Source organism: Volvox carteri, assembly GCF_000143455.1.
Source record: "Volvox carteri f. nagariensis unplaced genomic scaffold VOLCAscaffold_46, whole genome shotgun sequence".
Lineage (NCBI taxonomy): Eukaryota > Viridiplantae > Chlorophyta > Chlorophyceae > Chlamydomonadales > Volvocaceae > Volvox > Volvox carteri.
Genome location: NW_003307589.1, coordinates 1038182 through 1063780, shown reverse-complemented (window position 1 = coordinate 1063780; position 25599 = coordinate 1038182). Strand labels below are relative to the sequence as shown.

Here is a 25599-nt window from a genome sequence, read left to right as displayed (position 1 = left end):
TATAAATCTTTCATTAGCCGGTTACGATGTGCGGGACGGCTACAACAAAGTCTTCGATTCTTGACCGTTTGTGACCATGGCGTCCAGCAATATGCAAGTATCAAATTGCCTTGACATATGCTTACAGAAAGCTTTAACTAACTCCCAAGACTTCAGGAGTGCTAGAATTTGAATCTGACCTCAGCTGTTTCGATTGTCATTACGTGCCACAACCCCTAGCTTGCTCATATTGTCTAGCTGCTGACGACCAACGATGACCCACGGCAACATGCAGTCATCGGCAGATGCTGCGCAGGGACTGCCTTCCAAGGTGTGACTTCGCCTGACTGCCAGGCATTGCCCAAACTGCAATAGTTACATAAATGTGGTACAAACAATTATTTTGGTACATCTTATCTATGGTTTAATTTGCAGGAAGCTCATGGGAAGCCCGCCGCTGGTCCAAAAGGTTCCGGCAAGAAACTTTCACGAGAAGCGTTGCAACTGTTGAGCAGTAATAACGTTTTCTCTGGCATCTCGAATGGCCGTGTACCTGCGCTGCCGCCAGGAGCCAAGCCGAGAAGTCGACCCTCTGACCCGGGCCCGGAAGCGCCACCCGTGGCAGTTCGTAAGAAGGGTCTATCCGATCCACCCCTTCCAGGCGGTCCTGAAAGGGAAGGGCAGCAAGGGGAACAGAGTGAGCTGGATGCAGGCCCTGTCAAGGACCAAGCGAACAAGCGCAGCGTACCAGCTGCACAGCCAGCGGCCGGCGAAAGGCGTGATGAGCGCGATCGCAAGCGCCAAAAGAAGGTCAAGAATTCAGAGCACCAGGAGCACCAGCCGCGCAGTGGTAGAACGGCAGAAGCAGATGCTTCCGGCGGTGTGAAGGACTCCCGGCACACGGCGGATGGCCTTGCGGCTGCGGCCGCCCACGGGGTTGATGTCGATGCTGAAGCAGGAGCGCGGCCAGGGGCCAGCAAACGCAACGCCCGAAACAAAGGTGCGCATTACTGCGGTATGGCATTGCCGCGGTATGGTAACGGTAGTGATCGCGATGGAAGGATTACCTGGTTTCCCGTGCATCCCAACCAGACCGCCCAGCTGTGGGCACCGCTGCGCAAGGCGCACCAAATGGCGTCGAGAGCGCAGCAAATTTGGCCACCTCCAGCCAGCCAGCTGCTACGAATGACAACTCAAAGAAGCCTCGGACGGAAAAAGGACGATCAGCTGCGACGAACGATCAGGCGGGTCCAAGCAACGCGACTGGGGATCCGGAGCCCAAAGCTGGTAAGCCTCGCGCGGCATCCCAGCAGGTGGAGCCAGCTAACACACAGCAGGCGGCTGGCAAGGCTGCTTTTGCCGCGCCAGCGGCAGCCGGGCCTTCGGCATACACGATCCAACCGCCGAAAACAGGAGCAGCAGCGGCGGCAGCTTTGAGCCTTGCGCGATTGAATGCAGGGGAAGAGCGTGAGCCTGCCGGCGAGAAATTCGCACCAACCACTTCGGCAGCAGAGCCTCAAGGCCCTTTTACAAGTGGCTGTGTTCTACAGCTAAACACGCGATCTGCAGCTGGCCCAGGTCCGGTCAATGCAGCAGAAGGCGGATGGCATTTGCCAGCTACTGGCACCACGCCTGTGAAGACCTTCAACCCGGTTTCCTTGCCGCGCTTGGACGATATCGGCCTGATTGACCGCAAGGCAGTGGCCGAACTGCAGGTTTGCATGCGATGCGCATGGGTTTTAGTGCCGGGTTGTTTATGCGATGCAGTGAGTAGGTAACCATGCATCTGCATCTGCAATGCCATTGTTAAAAAGCCTGCAACAGACTCTCGAGATATTTGCCGTCATTCCTTTGCTTGTCGCTCCAATTCTATCTTATCCTCCTACATGCAGCGGCAATTGTCCGAGGTCCGTTTCCTTTACGACGAGCTCAAGGTGGGTTGAGTGCTGTGAGACACGTTTTGTGCGTTCCCGTAGTGGTGCAAAGCGCGTGCATGGGAGTAATGCGAGGAGACGTCTATCCTGGCCCACGCCGGAAAAATTACGGCTATGCAGGCAACGAAAATCCAAGGAATGGAAAAGATGATGGCGGAGCAGGTCGCGCACGCAGAAGAGCAGGTGGGTCGAAGCCTCTACAATGGGCCTTTATGAAGCATGCCCTTTATGCTTGTGACCATGATGTGCGGACCATCTCTGCTCCTCCTTGCCTCCCCTGGTTGAAATAGGATGCCTGTTGTTTCTGAGGGGCAGAGAAGTAGTGTGGGGCTTGAACTTGTGCAGGTGCAAAACGCACAGCGGATCGCCCAGCACTGGGAAGCTGTCGCGAAGCGTGCGGAAGAGAAGGCAAACAGCGCGGCGGGGAATCAGGACACGGTGAGTGTACCGGCGCGGTATACCCACGGGTGCCCACGGACGACAGTCCTCCTAGTACGGAGGCAATATTCTTTGTTCCCATGTACAACGAACTACTACAGTAACCACATTGGAGTGTGAGGAACATGGCGCGTTGTGGTGTATTTGTTGTCCTCCATTTCTCAAGGGACGCTATGTTGAACTGGCTTCTTGCTGTCATCCGCCTTGTACAGGCTCAGCTGCGGCAGCTGTTGAAGGAGAAGGGACACTTGTTGCTTCGCGTGGCTCAGCTGGAGATAGAGTTGTCGCAGGTGCAGCAAGCCCTCCACGATGCACGGGCGCAACTGGTGAAGTACCAGACGGGGTTGTCCGCGGGCCCTGGTCGTCAAGCGCAGGACAATAATGAGGCCAATGTCGACCAGGGCACTGAATGCCCTCAGCGCCATGCAGGCGCTGAGGCTGAGCATGGCGAAGGCACGGACTCGGATGGGGCTCGACGTGATGATGTGAAGGTTGCACAGCAGGTAGCGCAAATGATTAAATGAGGTGCTCACGGGCTTCCGTTCTTTGGGTTTTGAGCACATTAGCACAACACGTTTTCCTATTCTGTCGCAGGAGCCTTTACCGGATGTGACTCTAGCGGGCGGTTGTTCTCCTGGCGCTGATGACGCAGCAGCAGCCGCTGGCAGCATTGTTAGAACCGCCTGTCAGTCGCCCAGCTGCGGCGCCGGTGTGCAGTTTCCAACACCGGCGGGAGGCACAGGCGCACAGTTTCCAAGCCCAAGTGCGCAGTTTTTCCCCATGCGGGTAGGCGTACGGGTTCACAGCTGCCATTCTGCAGCATCGGGTGCAGAGCTGCTTAATGGAACAATGTTCATGTATGTTTTCTACGCGCTGGACCAAATGCCGCAGGGCTTAGGGACGGTTCCGGGATCTGGCAGTCGGAGCGTGGGGCGAGGCGTCAGCACGGAATGCCAGCGCATTGTCCAAATGCTGCCTAGCCTTCGGTAGGTCTCTGTGGGCGCGCATGCTGTCCTGTCTGGCTTCAAAGTTCGATGCGAAAGTGAATAAATCATTCATCCGCCGTAGGTCTGATTTTGTTGTTCTTGGGCAATCGTTGGCTGCAGGGCACCTTCCCCTAGCATCCAGTCGCACCTGCGAAAGGCAGTAGGTGTCAGTACGGAGTGTGAGCACATTATCCAGCTGCTACCCGGCTTAAGGTAAGTTAGCACTCACAGTTCCCTGAATAGACAGGGTAAGGGCGGTAACATACGGCTATCGCCGCGCAACCCTTTGCTCATAGGGTACCTTCGCCAAGCGTCCAGTCACGCTTCACACTGGCAGCTGTCCCATCGGCAACGCTGGCGAACAATTTGCTCAACGTCGCGGACGAACTAGATGGTGTGACGCCAGTAGCGGCCAAGGAAGCCCAGGATAAGTCACTTGCTCAAGGAGGGAGCGGCAAAAGGTGAAACACGGCTGCGGTTACTATCGAATTCTGCACACCTTGAAGGCATTGTCGATAGTATAGTAGTGGCCAAAACTTGCATAAGATCGCCAGCTGCCATTGACCGCATTGCGGAGTAATGACACGGGTCATACTGCTTCTTATCACAGGCATTCCACTGGCAGCCCAATCGACGGCATTTGCGGCGCTGATAACCTGAAAGCTGTCGTTGCTAGCGCGGCAGCGGACTTGTCCCATGCCCATAACATGGGCGCACCCGAGGCGTTTCAAATTTCTGGGAAGCAGGTACGTGGCGATGTCGTACACGTGATGATCGCATATCCCGCGTTTCCAGCCTCGAGAGGTAACCCTCAACCTTGCTGACGGATTTGCAAATTGTACACCGCCTTCGCTGCATTCCTCTAAATCGGTGGCCGCCCGACTTAAACGTGATTTGTAGGACAAATACAGTTTTGTGGATCTAAACCCTGTATCGGCGAAAAAGGCTGCTCGCTATGCGGCTGCTGCGGGCACTGGTGTTTCGGTCGCTCCGCGGACAATGCTGGACATTGCTGGGCCTGGGAATGCGGCCAATGGGGTAAGGCACACAGTCGAATTGACCCCTGGTTGGCACACAGTCGAAGTGACCCCTGGTTGTTCGTACAGACGGGTCAATCCTGGATGGCTTTTTGTATGTCCTGCATTATCCTGTTTTGCAGGCTCTGGCGCAAGAACCTAAGTCCGTGCTTCAAACTGCAGCATTGGTCGCAACTGCGGCAACGAAGCCACTACCACCGTCTCCTAGTGCCTTGCGGCAGGTGAGAGCCTAACCAAAACGTGTACGCTTGCCAAGGCCTTGCTGCGTACCTAGCGGCGCGTTTGCTGAGAGGCATATACATTCCACCTGCCCATCGTGCACCACCTAAGGTTGAATGTGGGCATGTTCCTTCATAAGCACGGTGCCACACGGCAATGTCGCAATAGTCCGAGAGTTGGCCGAGTTAGTCCGCCGCACAATTGTACGCATTTTTGCATCACTCCGCCTCCATTCTCGCAGATGCAGCCAGTACCGCCGGCAGGATATCCGCGAGGTGTAAGCCCCGACGGAGCCGCAGCGGCTGCTGCTGCTGTCATCCAGTGCGGTTCGGTTACAAGCAAACAAGACAGTTGTAACCTACCTGGAGTTGCTCAGGGGGAAATGGGGCAGCTACAGGCTACGCAGCACGCTATGGGTAACCAGGCCATCGTTCAGCCGCCCCAGGTAGGTCCCTTGGGGCCCGGCACCGGGGGTTTTGCGTGGCCTGTCCTTTGATGCCGAAAAGCAACGACATTTGGCGCGATCACCCTTCGCGGGGACATGTAGCTTACTCTTGTTTGGGTACGGTTGGCTGCAGTCGCCAATGTCGGCAAGCAAGGCGCCAGCTCCGGTGACAGCGCGTGCCCTGCCAGCTACGGACGCCGATGGTGCCGTGATGCATGTACAGGATATCGGTGATAAGGCGCAGGACGGGCAGGGGCCGCGGGGCATGCTTCCCAGGTACGTGCTCCTTCAGCATTTTACATTACTGCCATCATGCTGCTCAGCGCATTAGTTACCGATTGTTTTTGCGCATTTCTTGCAGGTCGCCTTCCCCACGCACGGCCAAGATCAAGTTTTACGAGGGCATGGTCGGGTGGCATGTGGATGTGATTTCCACTAAGCCGATGGAGGCTTACCGAGTCACCCACACTGCATGCGGGTTGTCCTTTGAGCTCCGTGAGGTGTGCGGGCACAGCTTGCTCCTAAGTTAGAAGCATTGCATGCATGCTCATGACAGTGCATGCTCATGCTGGCGGAGTGTGCCGCATGCTCTCACAGTGCATGCTCATGCTGGCGGAGTGTGCCTCCTTTCTGCTGCTGCTTCCTGCTCCTCCAGTTAGCCGTACGCATAGGCATCGCCGTGCATTAGTTTCAGAAACGACACTTTGTATGCATGTGTGTGTGCATGTATGTCGGTCTCCAGACGGAGGTGGATCCCGAGGACTTGGAGGACGTGGAAAGCACAGGCCAGCCATTGGGCGATCCTGTGGGTGACGCCAACAAGGCCAAATTTTACGAGTATGTTCCGCTGAATCTGGGCGCTATCGGCGAGTATCTACCGGCGCACTTGAAGGTGACTGCGGTTTCTGTTTTCGCTTGTGCAACGAGTCCACTTAGTAGGCATGATGCATCGCTAGTTTACTTCGCAGTTGTCCATCCGAGACACCTCATGCGTAGGGCGGAGCTATCCATTGCGGCAAAGAATATGTGCTTGGGTTGCCTTTGCTCTAACCTTCTCTTGCTGCGAGTAAAAGCGCCCATAGGAAACGTGATGAAGCGGACATACGACTTTTTTTGGGCACGTTCTTTGGGTTTGACGGTGTTGCCATTCACGTCCCGTATGCAGGAAACAATTACGATATCGCAAGACCAGCGGCCTAAGTTGCTGGAAAAGCTCGACGCCGTCGTCAAGGGTGCTCGAAGCAGGAAGCCGTAACTGGAGCAGTTGCCCGTGGCTACTTCTTCCTCTCATTTGTATTTGGTCACATATGATGACAATCTAGCAAGGAGCCAGAGGCGCAATGACGCATTGGAATATTATGCTGGGATGCTGGCATGCTTGTTTGTCCAATGCGCAGAGCTCGCATGGACGCGCAATTCGGTCTGGCTACACCATGTTAGCTGGGCCGATGTAATAGCGAAGAGGTTATCAAGCCTAAACCTGGTATTCGTTGGAGCAGGTGCAGAGGCGATTCGGACACTTGGCCAACTTTTCAGCCTCGCATACACGCATTAGTTGGCATGGCTGAGCATTACGTTGGTGCTCTGTGCTGCGCATCGCCTCTCGCATCTTTTGCGGACACAAGTTAACCTCTGTGTAGGAAGCTGGAATCGACCCACGGGACGCAGCCCCGCCGCAATAAGGTTTAGACACTGAGGACAACGCTTTCTTTGCCCACCATTCTACACTTTTGCACACCTACCTTATGCCCGGCTGACGGGTCGACAAACTGCTGCTCCATGCAATTTACGCCTGTAACGTGTACGTGCCATTCCTCATCTCTATGAATTGCTTGGCCGACTTACATCTGATCAACACATGCAGTCCTTTTAGTGATCTAAAACCTGGTGACAGAACATGGCGGTAAAAATCTTTTCGGCGGCTTGTTGAAAGCACGTTCAGATGCAGGACTTGGGTAATTCCCTTCAAAATGGCAACAGTCCATTTATCGTCAACTTGCGACAAATGACAATTGATGCTATGGCTGTACGATAGCTGCAGTACAATTACGACCCGCACCCGAAATGGCGGCGTTCTGGGCACGTTTAGGCAGTGCTATTTAAATAGTGTAAGGTTAACGTTTTGTTGTTTCACGACCTCGCAAGGTCCTCTACTTCTGATCTTTTGGTTAACGTTTGTTTTTTTGGTGAATGAGTGAAAAGCCTCCTAGTATTGCCGGCGCTAACTGCAATGGCCATCGTGGCAAGGGGATTTCCTGGGCTCACCTTCGGCACCACGCCGTGGTCTGCTACGGACAGCACGAAGAGGTAACTTGCAAGGCAAGGGCAGGGAGACGCTATGCCTCGAGAGGGTTTCTCTTGTAAACTTCACCTAAGGAGTACCACATAGCAAAGGGAATGGGTTCAGCAAGGCGCTATCATTTCAGCGAGTAATTTCCAGTTTGTTGCAGCCCGAACCACCATCATTTTGCTCAATTCATTTTAACGCTTCGGGTTTTGCCTCGTTTACACTATCCTTGATAAGGGACGCTTCGCTTTCACCTTCAACTTCTGCTCAGGACCCCGGCTAAGGAGAGCGGACTTGCTCGATGCTGGCAATCTTTCGATTTTTCTGACAGCTCCAAAGTTACTCCAACGATTAAGGAAGAGGTCAGACGGCACGGCTTTCCGCAATCCATCCGCGCGGACGCCTACTTCTTCCTTTCGGGAGGGTCTATCCTTCAGAGACAGTATCCGCCCGGTGCGTATAACGCGCTGGCAGCAAGCACCTCCAACCTCAGCGACGACGCCATCTACAGCGTTGAGGATGACGTTGGGAACGCCCGCGTGTTGTTCAAGGACACGCGACTCTTTTCCACAGCGAAGGGTGCAGAAGTACTCTCTCGCATCATCTTCGCATATATTCAGCACAACCCAGCATGCGGCTACTTCAAAGGCTTGGCGAGTATCGCGGCTCTCCTCCTGACGGCTTTCGGAAAGGAGCGCGAAGAGCAGGCCTTTTGGACTTTAGTGGCCTTGTTGGAGCGCCGCCTTTTCCCCTCGACGAACGGTCAGGTGGGCCATGAGCAGTCGCAAAATTAAGCTTGGGCGGACAATTCCTACCTCGGAATCTGACGTGTACGTGGACGCGTTGCTTGCCGTGTGGTACCCCGCAAGGTCCCCGCCGGAGCACGGACCGATGTTCAGGTGCTGCAGCTCCTCCTGGCGCAGAAGCTGCCGGCGCTGGTGACGCTTTTGACCAAATTTGGTGCTGACGCGATGGATACGTTTTGCTACACCTGGTTCTCAACGGCCTTTACACGTGTACTGCCCTATGAGGTAAATGGGTTGGTCTGAGCCCACCACATGGGTGTCTTGTTCGCTAACAATGGGAGGCAGCAGCAGTTGATGGCGTCTCGGGCCTAGTGCATGGCTCTGGCCTCCTCGTGGTAAGGGAATTACCATAACATGCCCTGTTGCTATGCATTCTGCTTAAGCGCCCTGGAGTTATTGTCGGTATGCATTTTTGTCGTGTGTCAGGTGGTGTTGCGAATTTGGGACTGCGTTGTTGTGGAGGGCCCGAAGGTGTCGCTGCGAGTAGCCATGGCGCTCATTAAGGTAAGATATTCATTGCTTGTTACAATTTGAATTATCCTCGCCCTGCAAACCAAGGAAGTTGATGCGGTCAGCACCTTAAGACGCATTAGCTTCGTGTCAAGGACTGCGGCCGGTCTTCAACACCTAGGCTGCCTGGCTGTTAGGTAGCGTAGGAGATGTATGCGGTCGACAGGCAATTGCCCCGACCAGGCATTTTGCGCAGGTGCTTCATGGCATTGTGCACAGTTGTAATGATCGCCACGCACAGTCTTGGCCCATGAGGCTTGGCCCATGCCCTGCATGTAATATACCTCAATCCAATATCTGTTGCACTTCCCTTCCTCGAACAGATGTGCTCCAGCAGCGTTCAGAGCTGCACAAATATCGAGGTGTTGTGTCGCGTTGTCGAGTCACGCCTCTCACGCTTCCAAGATGCGAATGCACTGTTGTCGGTGGCATTTAGGGGCCTGGGCAGTCTCAGTAGCACAGCCGTCGATGCGGCACGCACTCGCGCCTCTGCGTCTTTGCAGCGCTCGCACTCGGCACATCCAACGCCGTTATCTGCAGGCGCTAGCAGCAATGCAATGTGCTCATTGAGCACCAGCAGCGGTGGCAGCAGCAACAGCAGCAGCAGGACCCTACTTAAGCAAGTGTCGATATGGCCATCACCCAAGACGTCTGGGATTCTTAGCACTGCCTGACGTGGAGTTCAGAGTGGTGGTGTGGCATGTCTAGGAGTCAGGAATGGACAGACCGCAGGGCCCTTTGTCGCTCGGTAATCGTGACATGGCATGGGTTCCTCCCGCATTGGCGCATGGGCTGTACTTAATCACACGCCTACATTACCGCCGCCCAATGCCGGTTCGGGGCTGATCATATTATGGCTTGGCTTGCGGTTGTGAACTGGTCCGAGTATATTTGTTCTTACTCGTTATCGCGATGGGGGAGCTTTGGTTGCATGGAAGTAAAAGGTCCATGCTGAGTAGTGGCAACCCCAAGAAAGGAGATAGATACATTTCATGATTAATTTTGTGGGGAAATGACAAAATTTATTTGACTTTGCAGAATTGCGGTCATGGCAGTTAGGAGTTTCAATGAAAATACAGTTAGTCGCATAATGCCCATCGCATAATGCGCCTAGGCACGGTCGATTGGTTTATCAATCATCGGTATGGTGGGATTGCGGCCGGACCTCTGCAGGTCCAGAAGCCGGTTTGCAAATTTCGACCGCGAGGAAAAGGAAGCGTTATTGGATAGGTTTGTCTTCGTTCCTCATCTGGCTCTGGATGACGACAAAGCCTGGGCAGGAATGCAGCAGCGAAGGACCTTGCCATAGATGCTGGAGCTCCAAGACTTGTTGGAACCACCCAATCTCCCACACCCAATGAAGGCGCCCGCTGACCGATAATTCTTTTTAATGATTGCGAGCAGAGAAAATGTCTTATGTCTTCATGCTGGCGCACACAGCTGCCATACATCCCCGGCAGCACTGGATGCCAGGCCCCACGAAGTCCCAACATGGAAGACGTGTAGCTACGCTGTCATCCCTCACTCCAAGTCAATCTCTTACGAACTGCGCCAGGAGGAACCCTCGCAATACGACTCCAAATGGTTCCGGAGCCTCTTCACCGCCACCCCAGCCCCTCTACGAGCTCATACGGACATACGGGCGCGGCAACATGCTACCCCGGGTTGTGAAACTGCAGCTCTCAGAAAACGCCCTCAGCTTGCCGACAGGAGCTAGCTGCGCAAACCTGCGCAAATTCTTTGATATGATATAGTCGTACCTTTACATTCACAGAAATTTGATTTGCGCCATTTTTCCAAGCAGCAGGCTTTGTGGCGACAAAGCGCATCGAGGCAGCGTGTCTGATCGGGCATCCGTTTTCTTTTTAGGCAGAGGGCATTCCTAGGGCTTGGCTTACGTAAATTTGTACTGTTTTCCCTCGGCAATGACTGATGAAGCTAGGGCGGCTCACTTCCACTTCCATAGAGAACCTAGGGCGACTTGTGGGGTTACGATAGCTAGCGGGAACAGGACATTTCAGAAAAGTGAGGAAAGCACACGTCCCGACTTGAGTTGGATTTTTGAAGCCCGGGTCGTAACCGGGTTGATCAGACAAATCGATGCGAGCTGCTTCACCGCGGCTTCCATCCACCCCCTTCCCCGCAGCACGCGACAAAGAACATTTCCGTACCGCACAGGCCAAAACCTTACTGTTCATGTACGACACTTCTACCGCAAACTGTGCCGCAACACCTTCCACCAACTTCAGCTCCTCTGCAAACGCACACACGCACACGCACGCATTAGTCGCTGGCTGTGGGCTTCTGCATGCACATGAAGAAAGAAGAGGCTGGGGGAGTTCTCGCGCCTCCCCCCTCCCCCCTCCCCCCCCCAACATCTGGACGGCCTTTGTTCTGGGCTCCCCCACGACCCACATGCGATGCCGGTTGTACTGCAACCGTCTTTGATTCATCTGCAGTCGGAAAAGCTCCATTCAGGTATTCAACAGCTCGTGCGACCCACAACTAGTTTGTGTCACACACACCCCCGGGTGTAAAATCGGCGTCATGCAACAAAGATTGATCACGGACCCACAGCCGACCCAAGGGCTTGGATCGATAAGAGTTCACCGCCTCATCTATCCCTGCCCAACACGTCATCCACCGCCAGCATTTTTAAAAGAGGATCCACCGCCGCCGCCGCCGCCGCCGCCGTGACCTCACATCCGAGAGCATACATACCCTTGGACCACTCCTCCTTGGACAGAACCGCCAGGTCCGTGTCGTACACGCACATGTTTGCAATAGACATTTTCCAACCACGCACCTGCCTAGCCACATGTCGCAGCCACACGTCCAGGCAGGCAGCTCTTGAAGCCATTCATTCACGTCATGACGCTGCCGTACAGCAACATCGGGACCAGGGGGTGTCTCTTAAATGGGGTGCAGCAGCAGCAAGGGCCATGGGGGCGGAGGGGACGGTGTGGGGCGGGACGAAAAGGAGGGCTAAAAACCGAATGCTGCTCGCTGTTGATGTGCTGAAATGGACCGAATGCTGAAAGGGTACGAGCCTAGGTGATAGCGCAAAACCAGGTACATGAAACAGTACGACATGGATCAGTCGTCCCCGCGGGCCGCTCCAACATAAATGCATTCAATGCGTGAGACAGACACATTCCGTACACTTACGTGAGGAGTCCATATGGAGCTCATCTGCCGTACGTCATCCATGTCGGCAGACGCGACGGCGGGAAACAGAAGTTAAAGGTATGTACGGTGCATAACCAAATAAAATGGTTTGCCCAGGGTACGACACAGTACCAACAGAATCAAAACAAAGCAAAAACAGAACAAATTATATGGCCGGCGGCTGTCAGCGCTAACTTTGACTTCTGACTACTGCCGGCTGGGCCCCCTTTTGCTAACCTATTTGCTGCACTGTACGATTTAGTATTATTGCTCTCACTGTATTATTGCTGCCGCAACTACTGCTGCTGCTGCTGCTGCTGCTGCAAGCACACACACATACACACACATACACACACATACACACACATACACACACATACACACACATACACACACATACACACACATACACACACATACACACACATACACACACATACACACACATACACACACATACACACACATACACACACATAGACACACATACACACACATACACACATACACACACATACACACACATACACACACATACACACACATACACACACATACACACACATACACACACAGTAAACACACATAAACACACATACACACACATACACACACATACACACACATACACACACATACACACACATACACACACATACACACACATACACATACACACACACTGTACACCACAGAACGGAGCGGCTTGCCACCAAAACCCGGCTTACCTCCTCCGTGCCTATCCAGGAAACCATCCGACATTGTCATCTGTGGAGAGACGCCGCAGAGAAAGACTCCTGAACGTCTTCGCTCTCTTTTCCCGAACAAACCACTGGCAGCCGCCGGATACCCCAAACCCCATACACGGCAAAGCACCAACTGACATTTCGGGATCTTATGCACACGCCACGGTCCGGTGCACGCGCCACGCACGTCCCTGAAAGTATGCGACCTGCGCTACGGGAGCTTGTGGTGTGTGTGTGTGTGTGTGTGTGTGTGTGTGTGTTTGGCGACCATTGCGTTGCAAGGCAAAGCGCCGGTTTCCCTGCAAGAAACATTTCTCGGCTTCTGTCTGTGTGCAGCATGCACGCGTACCAGCAGGCCTAGGCCTAGCCTTTGGCTTGGACAGTCAGTCCCAGCGAACATGTCGTCACGCATATCGTGTAGCTCACGGCGTCAATATCGGCACCAGCTGCTACATGGCAAGTTGAGTTGCGAACTGGTGCACTTGTAGACCTGCGAATTGTAGCCGAATAGCGCCCTCAATGTACGTTCACTCCATGCCGTTTTGGCTGTACGTGTGGATGCACGGCCAAAACGGCCGTAGCTTGGGCATATCCTCTAGCCGTACATTTGCAACAACGACTGCGCTTCCGGCTGGCTTTGGGTGGGCAACTCCACGGCTAAAAATGCGCTCTGCAAGTTTATAAACTGAGGCATTGTTGTTCCTCTGGCGCCGAAATACAAAATTTCTTTTCACAGAATTTCCTCCTAGCCGAAGTTATTCCTCTCACACATTGCCGGTACCTTCCCACCAATATGCATTATCCACTACGCACCTCCCACGCGAAGTCGATCACATCATTTTGCATCGCACTTTCCTGAATCACCACTACACACACCGCCCCTCCACTCCCCCACCACTGAATTAATCCGCGCCACCTCATTCCCAGTGCCCTGAATTGCCCGCCTGGGCCTCATGCATGCTGCTAGCGCAAGCACCTCTGCCTTTTGCCACCCTTCCACTACATTTCTTCGCCTTCCGTTGCCTGTAAAGGGTTTACCTCCTATAGCTTTCATCCCCTTGTCCACGCACCCTAATCCTGCTCCTATTCCTTCCGGCCCTTTTGCCCCCATTTATGTTTCGGGGTGTTTCAGGGTGTCGACAAGACCAAGGAATGTGGTTTTCATAAACGAGGCTCGAGAAAAAGAGGGAACGTATCTCAATCTAGAAGGTCTAGCGGAACGTGAAGCGCTCGGCAATGCGCAACTGCTAGACCGGTGTGTACCCTAGGACACACTCCCTGAAGTGCGAGCTTTTTGCGCTTTCTCGGCATGCCTTGCTGAAGAGTACAGAATCAGGGTAGTAGATCAGGGCGCAGCGAGTGTGTCTGTGTGCGTACCCGCGCTTCTTTGTTTTTACAGTGTACGGAAACAAGGGGCCGTACATGCCTAGCAATTTCGGTACCAGGGAATCAAAACACGCCCATCGCCTTCAAGCCTTGCCAATGCACGACTCTGCATAATTCTCACAATTCATGACACGCCCGCGAACAACCACTTAACATTTCTGTTTAATTAAATTGTTCAAGAGGACATTTATCAGGCGATTTATATGGGGGCGGGCCGTGTTCTTTTGCTTCAAGCCAAAAAATGATGGGGGAGGGCAGGGCGCACAACTGACAACCAAACCCAGATCACAAATATGCATCGTAACTCCAAATACGAGAAGGACCTCGGGCTCCAGATGACATGACACAAACATTTAATACATATCGTGCGAAGAGGAACAAGAAAACTTCCCTGTGAACATGCCTGGCCAGCCCCACCCAGGAACACAGCACCTTGGCCAGATCACCGCTCTGCTTCCCCCTCCCCCACCACCGCAAAACTCCCTCCCTGGCCTCTCTCTCCGCCCATTGCCGGCCTTTTATGAGAAGTGTATTCCTTCTTCAAAAACTCCCTCATGGATATCCTCCAAAATCCCACACATGGCAGAAAGAACAATGTTGCCCCTACCTCTACCCAAGCCAGGAAGATGAAACATCGCTGCCTGGCACATGACCGGTGCCATAACCCTATCTTAACAATTCCCAGAACGGGACTTCCGCAATCCCTGTTCTTCCAAAGATTCAAACCACAGACAGCGTCCTCGCAGACAAGTGTGAAGTGCAGCTTATCCCCCCCAGTGCCTCTCATGTGCGCCGCCGCCAGGTGTGTCATGTCGTACTTCAACAGCGGTCACATACAACTGCCTGCGCATGTCTGTACGGTTGCTGCGAACAAGGAGGAAGCGAGCTGCAGGACCGGTGCCCCAGGCTCCGGAAGGAGTTCCGGAGCACCGTACGACGGCCGTACAGGACATTGCCCCTGCTCGTTTGAATTCCACAAAGAGGGGTCTTGTACTCGTACACGTAGGACAAAAATAAGCGAAACTTCTCCACCTAAATTTTCGGATGGTCGTTTCAGTACCCACCTCAACTCTTGATGTACAGTGCCGAGGCATGAGACACAGACGAACGGACAGAACAAACAGACAGAGGGACAGAACAGACACGCAGACCCCAACATGCCGGGGCAAACAGATACACGGAGCCAGTGACGAGGACCACGAAATGCACAATCCATGTACTTCATCATGACTCATCATGAAGAGAGATGCCAACAACAAAATTTTAGAGGGCGGGGACAGCCGCGCGTATCTCAGGCGGCTCTGCCCACTGCATTAAGCACCCGCATCGCACTCAGGGATTCGAGAAGTACGCAGCGGCCCACTGACGTCGGGACAGTCCCTAAATCTTTTTCTACGTATTCGCACGCGCATGGTCGGCGAGGAGGAGAAGGCAACAGCAGAGCTGTGAGCGCTTGCTGTAATGGGAATAAAAGGCATGGCGGCGGCGGCGCCGCCGCCGCCACCGCAGCTGTACCTCACAACCTCCCCAAAGACCTCCAGGCTGCAAGTGCCATGTTTCGCCCCGCGCCGTCTCCAATCCGGTCGAACGCCAACCCAACCCCCACGATATCGGAACAATAAAAACCAACGGAAAACGCATCCCTTCCATTACCGGCCGTCCTTTTCAATGCGGGAATACTGCGAACCCAGTAGTGCACAGCGAACTTTATTTGGCCACAGCAGCACTGCAAGGCAGCTACCAAACGCAACAACAATCGAAACGATTCCAAACACCGCAAAACAGCAAGCAACAAGCAACGTGAGTCACCGCGTGCGAACGGCTCGTACTGCGCCCGTACTTGGCCGTTTTCCAGGACCTTGAACCCGGCCTCTGCCCGCTTCCCCTTTTGAGGTAAGAGGGTGACATTGGGGCTCCGGTTTTAAGCATGCGTCCATGGCCCCCAATGGCGGCCACCATCCCTTTGCAACCATGCCAAGGCTTAGCCCTCCGAACCTTAGCCCTGAGCACCTGGGGGTGTGCAAGGCGAGCCTCGGCATCGTTGACCTCCTGCGTGCGGAAAAAACGTATTACCGCGAAGAGGGTGACAGGCGCCCCGTCCCTCTTCGCGTTTAAACGTTTCTTAACACTGCACCACGTTCCTGCTCCTTTAGCGCCACACATGTCAAAATGATACGCAGCACATGGGAATGCCATACCAGTCGACAGCTACTCGAGAGCATTAACGTCCGCGGCACGAACGTGCCGTGGCACCGCCGATGCAACCGTTAGTCCTCGTCCCGCTGTACACACCAGCACAGATTCAGCAATTCCCCCCCACCGGGCACCCCTCCACCGATACATATATCACTCTTTCCTTCCGCTTTCCAACGTACGCAACGCAACCGTCGCACGAACGCGAGTGCTGCTATCGAAAATCTTATAAAAACAGGTCTTGCCTAACTAAACAGGGCCGTACGCAGGACCCGCTTCTGCCATCTGCCCCCCACTTGCTGCCACCTGCTCTTATCCCGCCTGCCACTCAGCCCCTCCAGCCCGCACGCGCGCGCACGTGACCGCATATTTACCACCGTACCACGCACCTACTCATCGTCCGGCCACTCGTCATGCGGTTGTCGCAACACACAGCTATACAACTATACACCTTTCGACCCGTGAAACCAGCCGATGGCAATGGAATCGTTCTCAAGAAGGCGAAAAAGGAAAACCCAAAACCCAAGTTTTGAAAATAAAAGAAGGTATGAAGGTAGCACTTCCAAGATGCATGCTTCCTACTAGCTCGCCTGCCGTGGAGCGGATACCTAAAAACCTCTTTGCGCCTTAATCTTCTCCACCGCCGCCGTCTTGCACGGCCGCCGTCCGCGCAGCCGCAGCGCGCGAAGGGCGTCACCTGGCACATACCGTATGAATACGGGGGGGGGGGAAAAACCGAGGTGATCCGGGCCTGCGTCCATGCATGGGACCCCTGCGCCCATGCGTTGCTAAGCACCGTGTTGTGATCACAGCTCACGTCGAGAAGCCCCGCCGATCTTTTCCTTCCCGAAATCGCACTCCCTCTTGATACTGCCACACGCTACCAGCCCCCGCCGTCCTGCTTCACCGCGTAGGCATCCCGAACATAACTCTTCTTTATCCGGTTTTTTGGAAAATGCTCCCATAAGGTATTTATATGACGACTAAGCTTGCCAACAGCAACGGCGTTACCGCACTGCAACTCGTTGCTTTGGCCAGTTGGCAGACAGCCCTCCAAAAACGAAATCTTTTTCCACACGATTATTCTCCTACGTAATAAAAACATATGCTCCCAACGAGCATAAAGGGGCTCCTCCTCTTTGCCTTCCTCTCTGCCACCACCGTGACTTCACCCGCCGCGCTGGTGCTGGCGCTGGTGTTAGTGGCAGTGGGCGGTACCGCTGGCGGTGCTGCTGTCCTGCTGCAGTGCACAATTGCAGGGGCCCGCGAGCCGCTTCCCTGGTTCCACAGCCGCAGCTACAGCTACAACCACATCCCTTGCTACTTATAATGTTTTGCTCAACCGCCTTTTGCTCAGCAAGCCCAGGGCGTATCCTCCCGTCACCTCCCCCACACTTTTAGTGCGGGTCCTGGCACAACCGCCACACCACAACCACACCACATAACTAATTGTCGTCATCATCGTCATCAATGGAGAATCCAATGCCCATATGGAACGCCGTCCGCATGTCAAGCGGGTCAACAGGGTCCTTGGGTTGGAAGGAAGCCGTCTTCGGCAGCATGGCACCCGGGCTTGGCGTCGGCGTCGGCTCCACCCGCGGTACCGCCAGCCCCTGCGCGCGCGGCGACGCCGGCTCCATCACCGGATGCGACAAAGGCGACCGGCGCAATCCAGGAAGTGGCGGCACCGGAAGCACCACAGACGCCAAGCTGTCGAGGCCTGGCTCCGGACACACAGGTGCCGGTGGTGGCGGCAGCGGCGGCGGGATCACCGCCACGGTTTGCTGGGCTGCTACGCCAGGCGCCGTCGCCTTCGCCGTCGCCGTCGCCGATCCCATCCGCAGCCGCCCTGCCGTCGCAGCAGCTGACGAAGACTCCACCGTCGTTGCAGCTCCGCGATTTGCGACAGCTGGCGTCGGCGCCGCCATCAGCGTCACCGGACTGCGCGGAGCTCCCGGAACCGGCACCTTGCTGGCTGGCTCGTCATCGTCGTCGTCGTCGTCATCATCATCGTCATCATGCAGCATACGCATTGACTCGAACGGGCTCAAAAGCGCGTGGGTGCCGCCGGCTCGCATCACGAGCTCAGGCGTCAGCTGCAGCGGTGCCGCACCAGCCGATGGGCCGCTTGATGGCACTGACACAGCCACGCTGCTTGCAGCCGACACTTGCAGTGGCCTGGACGCCGTGGACGCTATCGTGGGGGCGGGCTGTAGGTCTTGCTCCTGGAACGCTGACGGTGCACCTGCACGCGGGGGTGATTTGAGGCCCTTGGGTGGTGCTGCTGCTGCTGGGCTTCTCACCCGGCTGTCCGGGTGAGTGTTCGGCGTGGCGGGACTGTTGGACCACTGCAACTGCTGCCGCGGTTGGGTCCGCTGGGACTGAGGGACCTTCAGCTGCGACGACGGCAGCGACGGCGATGGCTGGTGCTGCATACGCGCATTGGTACCGTGTGGCACCTGGGGCTCTTCCGCCGCCAGCGACCGCCGTTGCGTCGCCTGCGGCACCGGCACCTGCACCTGCGGCGGCGGCAGAGCTGCCGCCGTTGCTGAGCCGCCTGGCAGCGGCGGTAGCGGCGGCAGCAGCGGCAGCGGCGGCGGCGTCGCCTGCGGCGCCGCTGGAGCTGCCGGCGATGACGACGCTGCGACGAGGCCGTGATCTTCCCTCCGGGGCCTCGGAGCCTCCAACAGCTGGTGCTCCATGGACGGGTCATGCTGCAGGGTGGATGCCACATGGTCCAGTATTTGGTTCAGGACCTGCGGGCCGATGGGTGGCCTTCCCACGGATGTCGTTGGAGAGGACACCGAGGTGGGAGTCATGCAGGTGGGGGTAACCTCAGCTGAGGCGCCCACACCGCTGCTGCCGGCGCCGCCGCGGCGCCGGGCGCCGAGCTGCCGGCTGCGAACGATCTGCAACAGTGGTGATATACGAACGGGAAGGGCCGGGGTGAGAGTGCAGGGCAGAGGGCAGAGGATGCGTTAAGTAAAAGCAGCAACACATGACCCAATCATGCTCCAAACACGAATGACCGGCTATCCACACCAGGCCTGGTGACTTTGTCGACCTCTTAGCAGCTAACTGCCATCTCCCGCAGTAATCCCCCTCCCTTCCTCTCGGGGCCCCCAACAGGAAGGATCGGCCGCCCGCTCGTACGACGGACGTACCACGCTCAACGCCCACCACCAGTGGTACAGTGCGTTCAGGCGGCCAGCGATCTTGTGGAAGCCCGGCCTGGTCAAGGCAATGCAAGGGAGGGCCGGGGCGGGGCGGGGAGGGCGGAGCATAAAAGGTGGACGGGGGAAGGGGGTGAGGTGTCGTGTGATGCAAGAACCAAGAAGCAAAACGGGCCAGCTACGGGCGTGCAAAGCATGCAAAGTCAGGAGCCGTTACGCGGGCGAGGCATTGCAGTGCTGGGCCAAGACCACCCAACCGCGAGTAGCAGCGCCAACCTGATGGAAAGCAGGGAGGGTCCTAGGGGGCCCAAGAGGGGCAGAAGGGGCGGCACGCGCAGCAGGCAAGGCAAGGCACAGCCCCTCACATCCCCGGTCCCCCACGGCTCCCGCCCAAGTTGGGGCTCCCCATCAGAGCAAGGCTGCACACCCACCCTACCCACCTCTCACCCACCCTTACCCCTTACCTGTCCGCGGGGTCGACCGCCCAGCAGTCCATCATCAAGGTCTTGTATGCCTGAAGCGGCGGCAGGTGACCCTGCAGGCGGCGCACCGCACACCGCACACCGGGCAGCAGGGAGATCAGGGGAAAGAGGCGAACAAAGGGCGATTTGGTTTGGGTCGCGGACTAAGAGAGGGCCCAAAAGAGGGGGAGAGGAGGTGAGAAGGTGGAGAAGCTCTCGGAAGGCCGTCTGGTGGCTGGAATAGCGCTTTTCCCACCCGTACCTGCTGCTCATCCTTTAAGCGCCAGGTAGCCGGCAGCCAGACACATGCACCCCTGCCCATTTATAGCTCTTGAGAATACAGAAACTTTGGACGTCAGCCCAGTTGCTTTTGTTTCTTTTTACTTTTGCTACTACATATACAATTCTTCCCTCAGCTCACCCCCCCTCTCACCTCCAGGTGCATGCTCTTCTGCACGGGCAGCTGGTTGTCCGGGAGCACATCGGGCCGCCACTCCGGAGCAAACGTATGGCGTAACTTGACCACCTCATCATCCGTCGTGTCGTCGTACGGCAGCCGAAACGTCAGCATCTCGTACATAATGATGCCGAAGCTGTACACGTCAGCGGCCGTGGTGGCGATGGGATCCACCATGTCGTACACCTGTTTCCAGGGACGGAGTCGGAGTGCCGTGCAGTAGAACCAGGTCCGGTCCAGGTTGGGGAGGGAGGGGGTGGGGGGAAAAGACGAACCACGAACGGAGGGGGGGGAAGGACGGGAAGGAGCCGGGCGCCGGGGGAAAGTGTCGATGGGAAACGCACGCGGGACGTAAACACCACAACCCCAGGTGTGCCACCCCACGCACACGCACACGCACACAATCCTATCCCCGTAAAATCCTTCCAGCAATTGGTACCCATTTGTCCTTGCAGACCCCCAGATGACGCGACATTAAACCACGATCCCTCGGGCGCTTCCAACACTCCGGATGCGCAATCCCTCACCTCGGGCGCCTGCCAGCGTGGGTTGGTGAGCCTGGCCCGCACCACTTGGTTCTGAGCCTTGCCCAGGATGCGTGCGAAGCCGAAATCGCCGATCTTGAGGTGGCCGTCCTCCGTCACGAACACGTTGGGGGACCGCAGGTCACCGTGGATGTAGTCGCGGCTGTGCAGGTAGGCCATGCCCGCGGCGATGTCCTGTGCAAAAGTTGAGCCAGGGGGGAAAGACGAGCCAGTCGGGTGAGGCGGGTAAGGAGAAGACACAAGTACACGCACACGCACACGCACATGCACATGCACACAACCAGATGCGAGCACCCACATCCACGTACCCAAAACATGTAAACACATAGACAGACAGACATGACGCACGAGCGTCAGCTGACTGATGATTCTTCGGTCAGGCCCCCTTTGTCTGTCTGTCCGTCTGTCGGCCCCCTTGGGCTCCCTTCCGCAGGGCGGCTCGAACGTACGGGCTCCCCCGTTGCACCCCCCTTGAAGGTTGGGTATCGCAGCTCCAGGTGGTGTGGCAAACACACACATATGCGCGCATGTACGTATGGCTACGTATGTACGCATGTCAGTCTGTATGTCCTCCCACACCTTCAGCATTATGAGCCGTTTGTCCCAGGCCAGCTTCTCCCGTGTGCGGATATTGCCCTGGCGAGCCATCTTCAGCATCGTGTACAGCGAGCCCATCCTGTCGCGACAGGAGAGGGAAGGGACACCGGCGGGTAAAATGCGGGTAAAGCGCGGGTAAGGTGTGTACAAGGTGAGAATGTGTATGTGTGTACGTGAGGTGTGTGAAAGATGTACGTGACGTGGGTGAGCGGAGGAGGTGAATGTCGCCCCCCATAGGAGAGGAGGCAAGGCCGGCCCCAACCAGTAACCCAACAAACATGGGGTGCAGGTAACAAGGGTAAGGCACGCGCCTTCCGGCTGCGACCCGAACGAACGCAGAAAACAGGAGGTACGAGGAGAAGAGGTCACATGACGACACAGAGACGCATGCTAGGAGCCGGGAGGCGGGGGGGCGAGAGGGGGAGGAGGGAGGTCACGGAGCGGCGGGTGGGAATGTATGGAATGTATGTACACCGGGCCCGAGCCGCGCGGCGCTAGTGGATATACATTAAAAAAAACGCAAGGACATGCGTATGTGGGTCTCACAACGTTAGCCGCCACGCACATACCTACATACCTACACCCACATGCAAACGCACACATATATACATGTGCACGCCGAAAAACAAACACGCAAGCACGTATGATAGGCGCATGTATGACACATGGCAGGTATGACACGTAGCTCTTACTTGTAGTACTCGGTAACAATTCGTGGCGGCGAGGTGCAGATTCCGATGAAGCGGATGATGTTGGGGTGCTGGCCCAGGTCAATGAGCGCGGCCACCTCCTTGATGAGCCCCGCAAGTTCTGTGTTGGCGGAGGCGGGGTCGGTGCCGGAGCGAGACAGGTCCTGGTAGGGAGCAGGGCGCGACACAAGGATATGCCCTAGGGCTCACTTATTTTTATTTGTTTATTGGGAAGGTAACGCCTCTAAACCGAAAAAAGAAAAAGAATAAAAGAAAATGAGCTCAGCTCTTAATCCGTGCTCGCTGGGATATATCTGGTCTGAGAGACATATCTTCACCTTCCTTTGTCGAATTCGAATGTCGGGTCTTGGTCGGGCCCACGGCTATCCTCGACTACTTCGCTCATGTTCGCGCTCTCACTCCCACCAGTCGATGACAGCTCCATGGCCCCCTTTTTCAACAAGTAAAATAACAAAAAAACAACGCCGCCGCATCATGCAGGACAGTCCCCATCGTTCCATCCCCACCGCGCTCACAGCACCACACAGCACCCCACCACACAGCACCACACCACACCACCACACCACCACCTGTGCAATGGACTGCAGGGTTCCGAACGATGCCGAGGAGGGGTGCATCTCCTTGACCGCGACGTAGATGTGGTGCCAACGGCCCTTGTATACAATGCCCTCCGCGCCCTCGCCAATCTGCTCCACATTGCACAGGTCCTCCGGCCGGATGAAGCAATTCTGGAGGGGTAGCGCGGCATTGTGTAGTGTGCGTGTAGTGTGAGCGTAGAGTGAGTGTAGTATGTGTGTAGTATGGCATGGTAGTGTGAGTGTAGTGTTGAGTGTAGTGTCGTGTTGTTGTGAAGCGGCGCATTGCGGGAGTGGTACAAGGAGCGACGCCGCAATCCCACTCCCACCCTCAGTCCCACTCCCACCTGCAACAGCTGAGGGTCCTGAGACTGCGTTGCCGCCGGAGCAACCACGGGAGGAGGGCGGATGACGGGGGGCGGCGGCAGCCCCACCTCACCTGCGTGTGTGTGTGTGGGGGGGGGAGTATATAAGGCAGAGTGTATGTGTGTGTGTGTAAGTGCGTGTGTCAGAATGTGACGGCGTGTGCGACTCGCTGACCCAAAACCGACCCGGGCGGGGTACAAATCTAACAACTTCCATTCACTTGTCTGTGCATGATAACGTTTTTGCATCCCAACCAAGTTGCAAGACAGCGGCCCGGCCGGAGGGAGCAAAACACCTCTCAACACCGCCGGCCTACAGGATGATGCCTGAAAAGGTCAAGGTAAACCCGCACAACAAGAGATGGGTCTAAGCGGGTAGACAAGGCGCTGAAAGGCGCTGAAAGGAGACCGGGGGACCGGGGGATCCTACGCTGCTGATTACATATTAGGATACGTTTCCCCGCGCGCTCTCACTCTCACTCCTACTCACCGGAGTCTTGGGTCCGGAACGGGGACACACGGCCAGACACCAGGTCAAGCTCTGAAAGGTTTGATGGCCGCCGCCCGGTCATGGGTGACGGCCCAGGCACGTGCTGCCCGACGCCGTACTCGCTCGTCCTGCCGTACACCATTGGCGACGCAGCACCACCGTACAGGGGCGCCACGTTCGGCTGGGGGCTGTGGAAGCTCGGCGGCCGCAGCAACCGGGGATCCATTGCAAAAGGTACGGACTGCGGCAACGGAACTCCCACGCCGCCCACGGCCCCGCCGTGCACAACGGCCGCTAGCCCCATCGCCCCCGCCGCCGCCGCGTGGGAGGTTTGCACCGGCGGCTCGGGCATTGCTTCCGTACCTATTGGGCCCATGATGGGGTACGGATACGCGGGGCTCGGCGGCGCGCCGTACGTGTCGTTCGCCGCTCTCATGACCTCCATCGGCAGCGTAGACACGCCTTGCGACCGAGCCCAAGTTGGCACCGGAGAATGCGGCCCAGGGTAATGCTGATGAACGGGCAACGGGTGCTGAGGTGGGTCAGGCCCCGGCGACGCCAAAATTGCGTCGATGCCGACAGCGACGCCGGCATGCCTGGGCGTCATACTGGCGATGTCCGCCTGGGCGGCGTCTAGCGCCTCCGCTTCACCCGCGTTGTAGCCGATAGGCCCCACCGTCGGAAGCTTGTTGCCGGGCGCGTCCTCTCCTCCCGCCGCATCCCCCGTCAAGACTTTGTACACGAAGCGCTCCGTCTTCGTCGTGAGCGTTTCCGGTACCTAGCGACAATGGCAAAACGGCCGCAGCGCCACAACGTCACCGGCAGCAGAGCAAAATGGGAAGGGGAACATGACAAGCGGCGAGGTGACGAGACGACTCCAAAAATGACGCCAAGGCATGGAGAAGTTCGGTGATAGTATTCACCAGCGGCACATCCCATTGGGCGACATCCTTCCTTTCCCGCTAGCTGATTCTCCGTAAGACATCCTCCAGCTGTCGTTCTAACACAATGGTGGTGGTGGACGCCCTGACGACCTTCAAGGCAACATCTCACCAGGTTGCGGGGTGGGGTGGCGTTACCCGGGGTGGAAACCCTTGCCAGCCCCGTCGCCTGCTGCTGCTGCTGCTGCTGTTGTTGTTGTTGTTGTTGTTGTTGTTGTTGTTGTTGTTGTTGTTGTTGTTGTTGTTGTTGTTGTTGTTGTTGTTGTTGTTGTTGTTGTTGTTGTTGTTGTTGTTGTTGTTGTTGTTGTTGTTGTTGTTGTTGTTGTTGTTGTTGTTGTTGTTGTTGTTGTTGTTGTGCTGGGGTTGGTGATGGTGGCGGTTGCTGTTGCTGTTGTTGTTGTGCTGGGGTTGGTGATGGTGGCGGTTGCTGCTGCTGTTGTTGTTGTGCTGGGGTTGGCGACGGTGGCGGTTGCTGCAGCGCTTGCATGCCATTTATTCCGTAAGCCGACGGGTGCAGGTCCTGCGGCGCACACAACAGACGGCAAGGTATTGTACTTGTAACTACCTAATTAACACGCAGGGAAGAGAAGCGAGGGGTAAAAACGTTTCGACATCGCAAGGCAGTTCTGCCCTAGGCCAACAACCCCCGACTAGCGACCACGTTCCTGTCACGAATCGAAGCGTTTCCCCTCTGTTTGTGCGAATAAGACAGAACACACTGCCGAACAGCCAAAAGCTCTGGACAGTGACCTCCTCATCCCCGAGTCGCAGTTCATATAAACCCCGTCCCCATCAGCCCGCCGCCGCCTCCCAAATGTGCCTGCCTGCGTCCTCCGCTGCGGCGGCCGCAGCCCAGCGGCGACATTAGGCCCCGCCAGCGACGAAGCAGCTGACAGGTTTCCTCCAGAATCCTCACTTCGCAGCAGTTGGCCGTTGCCGATACCGTTGGCGCCCCCGTTTAACAGGCCGTTAGCACCACCGGCGGAAACGCCGTTGGTAGTAGCAGCGATGCCGTTAGGCAGTGGACCGTTAGGCAGCGGACCGTGGGTTGGCTCCGCCAGCCCAATGCTCCCGTTGGCAGCGGCAGCGGAAGCCGATGCGGCGGAGCCGCCGCCGCGTGGCAGCGCCATCAGATCGTAGTTGCTGTCCAT

The 25599-nt window shown here is 56.3% G+C and overlaps 3 protein-coding genes across 3 annotated transcripts; 2 read left to right on the top strand and 1 right to left on the bottom strand.

The window, feature by feature from the left end:
• Positions 1 to 547: 547 nt before the first annotated feature.
• VOLCADRAFT_118886 (uncharacterized protein) lies at positions 548 to 6293 on the top strand (the record flags this gene model as incomplete). The annotated part of the gene is made up of 14 exons (XM_002954870.1): positions 548 to 979; positions 1081 to 1745; positions 1872 to 1913; positions 2034 to 2096; positions 2274 to 2351; positions 2564 to 2854; positions 2946 to 3137; positions 3243 to 3337; positions 3948 to 4083; positions 4497 to 4595; positions 4835 to 5038; positions 5262 to 5314; positions 5400 to 5538; positions 5781 to 6293. Coding segments are annotated over 14 exons (3000 nt in total), but the record flags the coding sequence as incomplete, so codon positions are not given.
• An 858-nt stretch (positions 6294 to 7151) lies between these two features.
• On the top strand, positions 7152 to 10047 carry VOLCADRAFT_106585 (uncharacterized protein). Its single transcript, XM_002954869.1, has 5 exons — positions 7152 to 7345; positions 7597 to 8092; positions 8195 to 8356; positions 8558 to 8635; positions 8965 to 10047. Exons 1-5 carry the CDS (start codon positions 7269 to 7271, stop codon positions 9313 to 9315), a joined length of 1164 nt encoding a protein of 387 aa, XP_002954915.1. The 5' UTR covers positions 7152 to 7268; the 3' UTR covers positions 9316 to 10047.
• A 10283-nt stretch (positions 10048 to 20330) lies between these two features.
• Positions 20331 to 20953, bottom strand: VOLCADRAFT_37597 (uncharacterized protein; the record flags this gene model as incomplete). Its single annotated transcript, XM_002954825.1, has 2 exons — positions 20331 to 20411; positions 20753 to 20953. Coding segments are annotated over 2 exons (282 nt in total), but the record flags the coding sequence as incomplete, so codon positions are not given.
• Between the last annotated feature and the right edge of the window lie 4646 nt (positions 20954 to 25599).